At 38.6% G+C, this 14,206-nt stretch overlaps 1 protein-coding gene across 3 annotated transcripts in view; it reads left to right on the top strand.

Annotated features, from left to right (window-relative positions):
- Positions 1-11,193, top strand: part of FUT8 (fucosyltransferase 8) — a 324,774-nt gene extending 313,581 nt beyond the window's left edge. For all 3 annotated transcript variants that reach the window (XM_082649604.1, XM_082649605.1, XM_082649606.1), the window contains 2 exons: positions 1,638-1,788; positions 10,265-11,193. In XM_082649604.1, the coding sequence (XP_082505730.1) occupies positions 1,638-1,788; positions 10,265-10,582 (469 nt within the window). In that variant the 3' untranslated portion in view covers positions 10,583-11,193. The remainder of the gene's footprint in view (positions 1-1,637; positions 1,789-10,264) is intronic.
- Positions 11,194-14,206: the final 3,013 nt, after the last annotated feature.

Genomic DNA, 14,206 nt, shown 5'->3' with positions numbered 1-14,206 from the left:
CAGGACCAGATGGCTTCACAGGTGAATTTTATAAAATATTTAAAGAAGAGTTAATGCCTATGCTTCTCAAACTATTCCAAAAAATTGAAGAAGGAACAGTTCTGAACTCATTCTACAAGGCCAACATCACCCCAATTCCAAAACCAGACAAAGATGCCACAAAAAGAGAAACTTACAGGCTGATATCATTGATGAGATACAAAAATCCTTAACAAAATATTAGCAAACCGAATCCAGCAGTACATTAAAAGGATCATATACCATGATCAAGTAGATGCAAGGATAGTTCAATATTTGCAAATCAATCAATGTGATACACCACATTAACAAAACAAAGGATAAAAATCATATGATCATCTCAATAGTTGCAGAAAAAGCTTTTGACAATTCTATATTCATTTATAATAAAACTCTCAACTAAGTGGGTGTAGAGGAAACATACCTCAACATAACAAAGGCCATAAGATATCACAGACTAACAGCTAACATAATACTCAACCGTGAAAAGCTGAAAACTTTTCCTCTAAGATCAGGAAGAAGACAAAGATGCCCAGTCTCACCACTTTTATTCAACATGGTATTGAAAGTCCTAGCCACAGCAACCAAAAGTTAAGAGACTAAATCCTAAGAGTTTTCATCACAAGGAAAATTTTTTTTCCTGTTTTAAAAATTTTGTCTGTAATGAGATGATGGAAGTTCACTAAACTTATTGTGGTAACCATTTCATGATGTGTGTAAGTCAGATCATTGTGCCTTAAACTTATACAGTGCTGTATGTCAATTATATCTCAATCGGGACTTCTCTGGTGGTCCAGTGGTAAAGAATCCGCCTTACAATGCAGGGGACGCAGGTTTAATCCCTGGTCAGGGAACTGGGATCCCACATGACGCAGGGCAACTAGGCCTGCACGCCATAACTACTGAGCTTGTGTGCCTCAGCTAGAGAGCCCACGTGCTGCAAACTACAGAGCCCATGTGCTCTGGAACCCGCACATCACAACTACAGAGCCCACACGCTCTGGAGACTGTACACCACAACTAGAGAGAAGTCTGCGCACCACAACGAAAGATCCCATATGCCTCAGCGAAGATCCCGCATGCCATGACTAAGACCTGATGCAACCAAAAACAAATAAAATAATAGATCTTTTAAAAACTTATACCTCAATAAAACTGGAAGAAGCAAAAACAATATGTAAGTTATATTTTTATAAAGATATATGCTTAAGGATAAAAGTGGGAAAGGAATGCATAAAATGAAAATGTGTCTGTGTGAAAAAAATATGAAAGCAGGTTGAAAAACCTCTTCAAGGTCACTTATTACGATGAAAATAAAGAGCTTTCTGTTTTCAATTCTTTCATGAATTGAAAGGGACATTCTGGTGCCTATGTGTATTTTATGTCATGCCAATAACTTTTAACATACAGGACACCCCAGAATGGTTTCTGCCCCATCAATGGATTCAAAGATGCTTTGTCAGCTACTCTATTGAATGCCAGAGTTAAAGCTTTCCTTACTGTCAGAAAGAGGGGGACTCTTGGTTAAAGGAGCTGGCTACCTCCTGCTGATAGGATACTATTTCCTGACAGAATTCTATGATTTCAGTGAGTTTGTATAAATTTCTTTCTTTTTTCAGGTACCCCAGTTATGAATTTATTAGTGATAACTCTATCTCTTGGTCAGCCGGACTACATAATCGATACACAGAAAATTCACTTCGAGGTGTGATCCTGGATATACACTTTCTCTCCCAGGCAGACTTCCTAGTGTGTACTTTTTCATCCCAGGTAAGCATTTTTAAGTGATCAATACTCTTTGGTTATATTGAGTCAGAAAGTTCTTGGATTTTTAAAAAATGTTAGTTTTCATGACTCAGGTACAATGTTTTTAATATTGGGGAATGATCCCTTTTGTGAAAGAATGAGAAGATTCCAGAAAACATAGCTATTTGAGTGCACTGAATATTGAATTGTTTGCAAGCAATTGTTGAATACATCTCTACTGAAGCCAGCTACCGGGGTTGTTTAAAGTACTTGGCTTATTCACAGCATTTAACAGAAACAGCAAGTAATTAAGTTTACTTAATACTTGCTGATTTTGCATACAATCAGTATGTAACCAGAGCCCATCCATTTCTACACCTCAGTGCACTGATACTGAGAGGCTTAAATGCTCAGCATTTTGCCTCACTTGATTGCTTGATAGAAAATAAGAAAGAGTAAATGTAATTCCTCTTTCAGGTCCTTTTAACATTTCTACCAAGCAAGAAACTGTACATTATATTTAAGCAATACCATATTATCATCATTCTTTGAGTTTATTGTTATAGATATTTAATATGTTGTTGGTTTGGTGTGTGTGTTTTTATGAGTGCTCCAATCAGCCTTATATGCCCAGTGGAATATCAGCATAGGAAGATTTATTGTGGATTTTATTCAACTGTCTCATTTATGTGCATATTATTGGTTAGTTTGTTCAACACGCTGTTAAATGATTGTCTGTGCTCAGACCTATACTAGGTGTAGAGGGAATTTCAAAGGAGATCGAAGATACAGCTCTTACCCTGGTCCAGAATCTAGTGAGCAAAATATCCACATGAAATAACCAGAGAATAATTACAAAGAAATATAAGCCATGTAAAATAAGTATACGTCTGAAAGCTTAGAAGAAGCAGAGAAAAGAAAGTGTGAAAAGGAAAGACACATCATTTACATGGGAATATACTGCAGAGAGTATTAAGAAATGGACAGTTTTTTATTATGTGACAGTGCACACTGTCACAGTGGTATGGTGATATGATTGTTGGAAAGATACTTATCCCAGCAAAGCCTGTATGAGTTCCTTCAATGTGGCATAAGAATACAACTTAAGACGCAAAGACAGCTGCACAGAACAGGAGTCACATGGCAGCAGTCCTCATCAGAGGGAAAACATGAAGGCATCCATAGCTGATATTCTCCCTAATTGGGGTGAGGATCCTATCTTTGAGAAGGGGGTGGGATGGGGGGAGGAGTTGTAACTACCTAGTCCCTCTCAACTGCTTTTGAGAATCTGGCTATGGGCCTACGTGATCAACAGGTGCAAATAACACATTTTCGAATGCTTCTTGTTAGAATGATTGAATCAAGAGTCACTTTCCCAGATGTACCACCTCCTCTGTAGGTCTAGATTTTAGGCCTTCCTAAAGTGTATTCCTTTAGTCCAGGGTTTCTCAACCTGGCACCGTTGGCATTTGGGGCTGGATAAGTTGCTGTGAGGTGCTGTCTTGTGCATTACAGGGTGCTTAGCAGCGTCCGTGGCCAGTAGACCCTCACCTCAAGTTGTGACAGCCAACAGTGTCTCCAGACATTGCCACATGTCTCGGGTGGGGGGAGTGGGAGGGCAGAATCACCCTTGTGAGAACGACTGCTCTAGTTATAAAGCTCTAGAAGTAAATAAATATATACATGTCTAAACATTTACTAGCCTTACATGGAGGTAGACACTGAGACTTACAAGGACGTGCTCTATGTTTTGCTTTCCTTTGTCCAGCTCTCCTTAATAATGCCATTAGACTCATTCTGGAAAGAAAATCTTTTGTTTATTTCCCTTTTCAAGGATGTGCTGTAGAATTTTTGATCCTCATAGCCTCATAAGTCTAGTTTTGACCCAGAAGTCAGGGCCTCTGTCACTTCATGATACTGGAAACCTGTCCAGGTTTGAAGAGCATATTGTTCACACTACTTTGTTCTATTTTATGCATAATATCAACCTCTGTGTCTTCTTCAGACCTCAGATCCAGAGAAACAGTTTATATGAAGAAAGCGTAGTAATGAGAGGTCTGGTTGTATCCAAAGGAATAAGATTTGTGATTATATATTATATTGTTCCTAAAAACTCTTGGCAAGTCAAGGTTCATCCAAAATAACTCTGATCATTTAAACCAATATTTTGTGTCCCAAGATAGACTTGAATACCTCAAAACATGTTAGGGCTCAGAATAAAAGTTTAACAGTAAAAAATACCTTACATTTATATAGTGAGTAGCAGTTTGCTAAATGTGATCACCTCCTTTCTTGGTGACTAACAGCTGTAGCATTTGAGACTGTGGAATAATTCCACATTCAGTGATTAATCTTTGGGCTTCCTTGCACCCCGGTTTTCTTTGGTTTTTTGGTTTTTTTGGCTGCATTGGGTCTTCATTGCTGCGTGCAGGCTTTCTCTAGTTGCGACGAGCACGGTCTACTCTTTGTTGCAGTGCACAGGCTTCTCATTGCGGTGACTACTCTAGTTGCAGAGCATGGGCTCTAGGCACACAGGCTTCGGTAGCTGTGGCACATGGGCTCAGTAGTTGTGGTGCATGGGCTTAGTTGCTCCACGGCATATAAGATCTTCCCGGACCAGGGCTCGAACCCGTGTCCCCTGCATTGGCAGGCGGATTCTTAACCCCTGCACCACCAGGGAAGTCCTGCACCCCAGTATTTTTTGAAAATATTTTTAGTAAAAAGGCATTTGGTACAGTTTAATATTTTTGTGGTGTGAACGAGTTGGTTGGTGGCTTGTAGCATAAACCAAACCAAAATTGCCATAAACCAAAATCGGAATCGCTTGAAGAATGCCCCCAAAATGTCTCATCAGCAGTAGCAGTGGAGTTTGAGAAAACGTCACTGATGACATCAAAGTATCAAGCCATTGACTTCATGAGACAGAGAACAAGAATGAGACATTGTGGGCTCTGGAGTCAGACTACCTGGGTTTAAATCCAACTTTGACCACTTAGTGACTCTGTGGCGTTTGAACAAATTACTTAGCCTATCACTGACTTTTTCCCCCCTCCCTGTAAAAATGGTAATAACAGTAATACCTACTGCATAAAGTTTTTGTGAGGATTAAAGTGTTATTATATGTAAAGCACTGAGAATAGTACTCAGCATTATGTTAAATGCAATGTTAGCTGCTATTATTATTTATAAAGGAATAGGTATAGGTATATCTTTGCCTGTTAGACTCTACAGTATTTATTTTAACAGCTTTTTATCACGTGGCCCCATTTCAGACTACATGATCTCACGTTTTAGAAGGAACATGAAATATGCTGTTCAAGGACTCCATTACCTCTACTTATGGTCACGGGTGATGCTTAGGTTCCACATAATCATTGTGTGCATTGGATGTGTGTAACAATTCTTCATAAAGAATAATAACCGGTAACATTCGGCATATTAATTCCTGTGCCGAGGTACCACCTTAACTCTATTTTATTAAGCTTATTGAAAGAGAGCGTCACCATATAATATGAATTTTCAGAAACAAAAGCTCTTCATTCCCAAAGGGTGAGTGATAAGTAATAGTATTTGCTTTAGCAAATGCAGGTAAACTGGTGTATGTTTTGACTTTAGGGAAATTAATCTGCAGACTTTCCTGCAGAAACCAGAAGAAGACTAAAGCCTTACATCCAGAAGGGTGATAAGAGAATAAAACAATGAGAACCAAATCTCAGCCCAGAATAATCTCATTTCAAGAGATGGTTAGAAGGGATAAAAGTTTAGTATCTTCTTCATAATGTTTTGACAATCCTGAAGTTTCAGTCATGTAAACTTTCTGTCTCCTGTATACTACCCTTTGAGGACTTTTATGCTATATGACAATAGAGTTTATCTGTTGACCATGTGCTATTGTAGACAATACTGGAAGAATGAAATGTATTGTTAGAAGGAAATTGCAAGGCCGGATTGATGTTTGAGAAACTGTAGGCACAAATGTCATGGCACCTTAATCAGGATTCTTTATAAGGTTTTGGACCCATTCTTCTCAGTCTTAGGGCTTCTAATCATTCTTGGTTTTATATCCACAAGTGAGGTCTGGGAATTCTCTCTCCTTAATGAAAAGTTTTTAAAAGCCAAGAATATGACTCTACTCTCTAATTTTGTTACTATTGTTGCACTCAGTTTTCTGAATTCCTTCACCAGAGCTCTTTCTCATAGCCAAGTTTGTCCTAAAAGCCTCATAAATTGAAGAAAACAATCTTCAGGATTTAGTCTGAAAATTAGAGGCAATATTAACACTTTTCAACAGCATCAAGTAAGTTTTGAAAGCTATGCAGTGCATCGCATTCCAAACTATTCTACCAAATACTCTAATCTTGTTCTGTGTTACTGGAAGTTGCCTATGCCCTAAGCATCTCCTATGTCATTTAAGTTACTTTCATATTTAATGAAACCATCTAAAATCTGAAGCAAAGGAATTGGAGTTCCAGTTCCAGCAGTTGACAGCTCACTCAGTTGTAGATGGGCAAAATATCAGAAAGGTTTTCTTTTTTAAAATACTGTTTATCAAGTTTTAGAATCAGGTTTTATAACTCTGGAATCTGATTTACAAAAATGGTTTGTAGATGTCCATTTTAAAGACTATGGGTAATCAACATTTTTTAAGGAACAGTCAACATTGTTCATTAGTTTCTCAATCATTAAAATCACCATAGGACAAAATTACTTTTTTTCCCCCCTGAGACACTTCTCTTTGTGGCACTTAATATGACATTCTCCTGGCATTCTCTGTTGTTTCATTCCAAATCCACACACAACACAACTGGCCTCGTCACATTTTGAATCAGATTTTGGAAAGCCCAGAGGGAGAAACCAGATACTACATTCATTTTATTCTAGACAGATGGCTCTCGATAGGAATTTCCACTGAGGTATGGTTCATGAAACAACAGTAGATACTGTTCTCTCATTGAATAGCAAAACAAAGCAGTTTACAGTAAAAGTTCACAGATATCCCAGCCTCATGCAGTGAGACAAGAGCCCACTTCCAACTTCTCACACTAGGAGATCCTTCTGGCCCTGTCAATTTTGACAAAAGCCAAGATCCCATCTGCTCTGAGAAAGCTTTGGAGGCTCATGCAAAGCTCAGCTGGTTGTTACTCAGGGATAAAATTCAAACTAATGGACCTTCCTCCACTTTTTAATTATTTTTTTGTAAATACAGTCATATCTATGTTTTATCCTTTGGCAGGATTTTTGCTTTTACTCATCACTGTGTGCTTAGTAGTGTTCTAAAAATGATATAGTGCCACATCAACAGCAAATGAAATAAAACATATGTGTGGCCAAGCACTGCTTTGCAAACCGTAGACTACCCCTCTCAATCATGCTACCTGTCAAGTATCAAACCTGAGTATTGACATCAACTGAAAGACCTCATTTACCTGTCACGTGATTTGGATTTGTTAAGCCCAGAGAGGAAGCCTTGGGTGATTAAATGCAAACGTTGACACCATAGTAATCTTTCTTGCCCTTTGCAGTAAATTGCCCCATGGTTAATATAGAGAAAAATTTTTAATTACTCAGAATGTTATATATGGATCTTAAGGATTAAATATCACCAGTTGGACTGGTATTATGCATGGAGCAGTATTCATTCAGAAGGTACTTACTGAGTGGCTACTCTGTGGCAGGCACTGTACTAGGTACTTATCCTCAGAACCTAAGGCAGTTCAGTGTATGGTTTAGAGACAGAGAGTTCTAATTACATTTCTGTCATTTACTAGCTCCTTTATTCATTTTTTTTATTTTTTGGAAATTAATCTTTCTTTGGCATAGTTTCTTCAGCTGTAGAATATAAATAATAACAGTAACCAACTCATAGGGTTGTTGTGAGAGTTCAATGAGTTGAGAGGAAGCATGTATGCAAGCGCAGCTATTAGAACAGTGCTCAGTAAGCTCAGCTGCTCTCATTATTGCCATTATTATGAGAAGGACAAAGAGTCTTATATTGGTCCACTCTGTGTCTGCAAGTTCTACCATTCGTAATTTCTTTGGCTTAAGAAAGTACACGTGGGGCTTCCCTGGTGATGCAGTCGTTGAGAGTCCGCCTGCCGATGCAGGGGACACGGGTTTGTGCCCCGGTCCGGGAAGATCCCACATGTCGCAGAGCGGCTGGGCCCGTGAGCCATGGCCGCTGAGCCTGCGCATCCGGAGCCTGTGCTCCGCAACGGGAGAGGCCACAACAGTGAGAGGCCCGCATACTGCAAAAAAAATTAAAAAAAGAAAGTACATGTGTTATCCAGCAGCCTAATACATCAACAGCTATTGATACCAAAACATAAACTGATTATTAGGGTTACCCCAAAAGAAAGCACATCCCTAAGGGTATGGGACTGAGGGCAGTGTTGTTTTTATGAGAGTGAGAAGTTTATTAATGAAAGGAGGAAACACATTAGGGTTCATTACCACGGTGGGCATTGTGGTCATCCGAAAGACAGTACAAGGTCTTGCATCCCTGGCTAGGGATAATTGACAAGTGGGTGGAGGGGCCCTGAATATAAGACTCTCAGGTTTTCCCAAGGCCAGCCTTGGCCTTAAGTGATATCTTTCTGCTATTAAAATGTGAACATGGAGAATAGGATCTGCAAGAAAAAATATGCTTAGCAGTTAACAAGCATACACAGACTGCCTGGGTTCAAAACCTGAATATGCCACTTAATAGTAGTGTAACCTTGAGCATGTTCCTTAACTGACCTTTGACATCCATAAAGCGAGCATGATAAAATTTTATGGGGCTGCTGACAATTAAATTAGACCTAGAAACAATGTCTGACAGAAAAAACTCAGTAAATATGCCTCTATCATTGTTATTGTACTTTGCTATTATTGGAGCTGCTTTGTTTTAATTATTTAGTTTCTTTCCAAAGGCTTAACTTGATTTTGCTTGTGCTGTGTGGGCCTTTGGCTGAATTTGAAGTTCAAGTTCCAAATCTTTTTTAGCCTCATTTTGTTACAGTTTCAGTATTCAACCAGTGATCTCAATCGTACCAATATAAAATTAGTTTGTTGATGAAGTAGCAAATTTGAAAGCAAAGTTATTTTGTTGGTTCCATGTCTAGTTGAAATTCTAGCACTAGAATTTGGGCAGATCTCCTTGTATTTTAGTCCCTATCTGCAAAATTAAAAATACTATCTAAACTTAGTTTCATTTACAAATTACATATAGCATGTGAAAACCTCCCCTCGGGTTCCTAAAATTCAGACTTTTTAAGGAGTTAAGTTGATGATTAACCTAATCAGATTCCATTTGCTCATAACATTTAAGAATTCAGTTTTTGATATCATGAATGCCAAAGTTTTAAAGAACTGCTGGGTAATCCTAAATTGCTCCACTGAGCAGATTAACAATTACTATTAGTATCATTTTAAATATGTGCAAAAGTATTGGTGTAGGGACAATAAATCTTCATTAACGGAGGTAACTACAACTGGAGATGTAGGAAAATTGACCTGAGTTGAGTCCTGTGTTCACAGTGTATAATGGAAGAATTTTCTAAGCAAAATGATAGTATTCTCTCTTTGGTCTTCACCTATTGTTAGAAAAGTTTCTGAAACCCATTTACTCTATAATGAATATATTTGTCAATTGCTTAAAATGTTATACCTCCATTAAGATAGTTATAGTTTATCACCAAGTATGAAGCTCAAGGAAGGAAGCTCAGATTGTGAAATTCCAGCTGCCATCCAGTGGGAATGGTAGGTATTTTTTGGACAGAGGAATCTTTTAAGTAGCCTTAAGTGCATCAGGTAGATGCCTCGTCCCCAAAGCCTAGTTCATCTGATTTCAGTCTAGATGCTACTGTCTACACATCACACACATCACACTTTAGAACGGAAGTGGCAGATATATTTTAGCTCATTTGGCAATAGTTGATTGTCAGTAATTACATGAATTTCGGTTGAGAAGAGTTCTGAGACCCAGTCCAAATTAGCAGAAAAGAGTATGTGATTGATTAACACTGAATGAAGGAAAGGGAGCAGCAGCATTTGTGTAAAGTATTTATAATCCTGATTCTAATCCTGAACCTTGAATTCACCAAGGGCATAGACTGTGTCTTACTCATTTTTGTACCACTAGTGCCCAACATGGAACACTCTGTGGCTTTTAATAAATTTTTATTAAAATTAAAATTTTATATTTTAATAAATATAAAGTTATGAATTCATATTCATAAAATACTTTGCACTGTATATACACATACTTTTTTTCTCTGAGAGATCTTAATTGTAATTATCTTTTATGTTAAAAAAAAAAGATACAAGCACAGAAATGAAGAATGACTTGTACCATCATCTGAGAGCAAATGGACTGAAAACCTGTGACTAGAATCCACTGCTTCTCATTCTCTCAGTCCTGGTCCTAGTCTAGTCCTAGTCTCTTTGGCCAAGAGCTTTCGGATTGCTATGAAGGAGATCTTACACATACTAACCAATTTTTTTTTCATACTTTCCCAAGGTCTGTCGAGTTGCTTATGAAATCATGCAGACACTGCATCCCGATGCCTCTGCAAACTTCCATTCTTTGGATGACATCTACTATTTTGGAGGTCAAAATGCCCACAACCAGATTGCCATTTATCCTCACCAGCCTCGAACTGCAGATGAAATCCCCATGGAACCTGGAGATATCATTGGTGTGGCTGGAAATCATTGGGATGGCTATTCTAAAGGTGTCAACAGAAAACTGGGAAGGACGGGCCTCTATCCCTCCTACAAAGTTCGAGAGAAGATAGAAACAGTCAAGTACCCCACATATCCTGAGGCTGAGAAATAAAGATGGATGGGAAAGACAACCAAACTCAGTTCAAACCGTTTGAGCCAAACAGTAGATGAAGAAGGCCCCAACCTAACAACTCATGGTTAAATGAGTCAACACCCCCAGCGCCAGGAGCAGCTGGGATCTGACAGATGCTTCACTGGTGGAATTCCTCTTTAACAAGGGCTACCGTGCCCTCAAAACCATGCACAGTCCGATAATGTACTCACGTATAACATACAAACAGGTTGTTTTCTACTTTGCCCGTTCTTTCAAGATTATGTCCCCATGAAACAAACACTGCCACATTGTGTAATTTAAGTGACACAGACATTTTGTGTGAGACTTCAAACATGGTGCCTATATATGAGAGACCTATGTGACCTAACGAGATGACTCAAATAGCTCCCTCCTGTGGGGAGCTTGATTCTTAGCCAGTGGTGGTATTGTAACCACTGAATTCACTCCAATCAACAGATTCAAAATGAGAATGGATGTTTTTGTCTGGAATTTTTTTTTGAGTAATTGTACCAGTTCATCCACCTCATCATTAATAAGTGAAGGATACAACAGAAAATAAAATATTCATACTCCATTAGGAACTTTTGTAAAACAATACCATGAACAGATTCTTTAGTACTCAATGTTTCCGGACATTCTCTTTGATAACAAAAAATAAATTTTAAAAAGGAATTTTGTAAAGTTTCTAGAATTTTATATCATTAGATGATGATGTGGCCAGCTTTATAGTGGAAAATGTTGATAAAAAGAGTTTTATAGTTCTGCTTTACTTTTTTTTTTTTTTTCTGTTTCAAATTGAGTGGCTTAGCTCAGAGAGTCCTTGGTCCATTTTAACACTGAAAACTGAGTTTAGTTGGTGCATATTACAGAGTTGCTCAGAACCATCTTAGGGAAATTTTATTTTATTATTTTGGACATTGTTTATTTGATTTAATTGAATCAAATAATCATACTCCTCAGTGCCAGAGGAACTATCCCCTCCACTCCCAAGCTAACAATTTCAGGCTTGTTCTTTCTTATTGTGGCTATTGTCACTTTTTGTGAGTTGAGACCTGTTGTTTTATCCAGAAAATGATTTGTGCCCTTTCCTATCATGTCCTGCTTTTGAGAGTACCAGGAATCTGTGGGGTTGGGAAGCTGACTCTGTTTCCTTTTTTTTTTTTTTTTTTTTTTACTTTATTTATTTATTTACTTTTGGCAGCATTGGGTCTTCATTGCTGTGCGCAGGCTGTCTCTATTTGCGGCAAGCAGGGGCTACTCTTTGTTGCGGTACACAGGCTTCTCATTGCAGTGGCTTCTCTTGTTGCAGAGCACAGGCTCCAGATGCGCGGGCTTCAGTAGTTGTGGCGCACAGGCTCAGTAGTTGTGGCTCGAGGGCTCTAGAGCGCAGGCTCAGTGGTTGTGGTGCACGGGCTTAGTTGCTCCCTGGCATGTGGGATCTTCCCAGACCAGGGCTCGAACCCATGTCCCTTGCACTGGCAGGTGGATTCTTAACCACTGCGCCACGAGGGAGGTCCCTGGCTCTTCTGAAGTATGCATCTCATACTACATAGAGTTTGGTGAACAAAGGAGAGAGGAACCAGTATGAGACCCAAAATGGACTTGGGAATAACTCTTCCAAATACTTCCTTTTAGTAATTCCACATCAGAATCACTTTGGACGACAAGACTTTGATGCTCTCTCTGCTTTCTCTCTAAACATCACTTTTCTCCTTATAAGAACACTTCCTCTTTTCTGTAGCCTGCCTCTTTTAGATGCCTGGTAGGAGTATTTCATAGCATTGTTTTACCTTCTGAAAGAAAAATTTGATCCATGTAGGAACCAGTAGCAGGCCTGGTATTAAATATCAGGAATCCTAGACAGAAAAGCCCTGTTCTTCACATCATCTCTAAATGAAAATACCTGTATGTAAAATATCCCCACCAAACTTCCCTATATTCTTTCTACCTCTCCATTCAGGTCTCCCAGAACTAACCATCTAGTGTCAGTAAGCAATTTTCAATTTAGTTTTGGTACAAATAAGTCGTTTGAAACAAAAATCTCCAACTAAGCAGAGGTACTTTTGAATATGAGTTATTTTTCTAATTCTCATCTCACTTGTCATCAGAACATCAGTAACCATGGGTTTTTATTTCCTCTGCTGAGATTTCCTGTTTTTATTTGTTACAAGCATGTTTTCCATTACTTTTTTGAACATCATTATAATAAATGCTTTAAAATCCTTTTCTGCTAAATCTAATATCTGAATCATCTCAAAGTTGGTCTCTATTTGTCTTTTCTCTAGAAAAAGAATCACAGTTTTCTGGTTATTCAAATGTTGAGTAAATTTAGATTGTATCCTGCATGTTATAAACGTTAATGTTGTGGATTCTGATATATTCCTCTGAAGAGTGCTGATGTTTTTTGTCTGTGTTAGCAGGCGTTTAACTTCATTGAACTCAAACTGTAAACTGTGTCTTGGGTAACAGCGCAAATCCCAATTATTTTATTGTTAGCTGGAGCCTGCCCCACACGTGTATGGTTCAGGAGTCAGCTAGAGATTTGGGTAGATTTTACACACAGAATTTGGAGCTCTCTTTTTTTGCCTTTCTATCTTCTGAGATTTCCATCCTCACTTTCCAGCAGCTGTGGTTGCTCTGATTCTGTGGTGTCCTCTGTTTCTTCAGGCAGAAAGACAGCAGTTTTCTATCAGCCTAAAAGCCATAAAAATGAGAAACTCACCTGTACCCTTCCCTTCTAAGTGTTAGCCTCTTTCCAGAATTCACCTGCTTTTTTTGTTCAGTATCCAATGACTTTGGGTAGCTTTTTTGTATTTTGTCAAAAGTTGATCATTGTTATCCATTGGAAGATCTGTTCAGTAGGTGCTTAAACTCTGTCATACAGGAAGTGAAACTCTGAAGCAGAGAGTTAAAATAAAAAAGTATGGTGGGGGAGGGAAGGGTCTCTGTTTAGATTCTGACCTTAATAGCTAAGCAGCCAGTGGCTTTAAGCAGGAAGGAAAAATGAAGAACTAACCAAATTGTTAAACCTGCAGGTGTGAAGGGCTAATGAATACTGCTGACCATTTCCTTCTGAAAAGCTTTTCTGAGCCACTTTTTTGCAAATCATCAAGTACATGCTATACAGGCTGCCTTGTTGGGAGGACTGACATTTCTTCACCACTGTTATACTTTCACCATGAGGGCCTGGTACTTTAAAACCCTACATGGTTTTGAATTGCGTGTAAAACTCTACATGGTTTTAAATTTGTGACCAGTGCTAGATTAGGAAGATTTGGGTCTTTTCCTTATTACAAGACCCATTTGTGAAAGAGCCTTACCTAGAAAACAAAGTTATTAGCCTGGGCTCATAGAATGTGGATACCACCATCCTGCATACTAATGACAAAACAGTTACAAAAGTTCTTTCTGGTCCTATCACTCAAGTCTGATTTAGTGCTGAGCTGAACTTAAAGAGTTCATGCCTGTTGTCAAAGGGCTCTCAGCCCTAATTCAGGGTTTCTTTGTGTCCCAGGTGAATGAGACTAGTTGCTTCCCTCTCTGAGCTTTAGTTTTTTTTCTATCATATAGAGCCTAACCTGTGTCCTGGGTTCCCTCTTTAGAAAGTTGAGAACATGAATG

Source organism: Grampus griseus (assembly GCF_964374135.1).
Source record: "Grampus griseus genome assembly, chromosome: 2".
Lineage (NCBI taxonomy): Eukaryota > Metazoa > Chordata > Mammalia > Artiodactyla > Delphinidae > Grampus > Grampus griseus.
The sequence above is the reverse complement of the archived record's forward strand: the minus strand, read 5'-3'. Positions and strand labels throughout refer to the sequence as shown.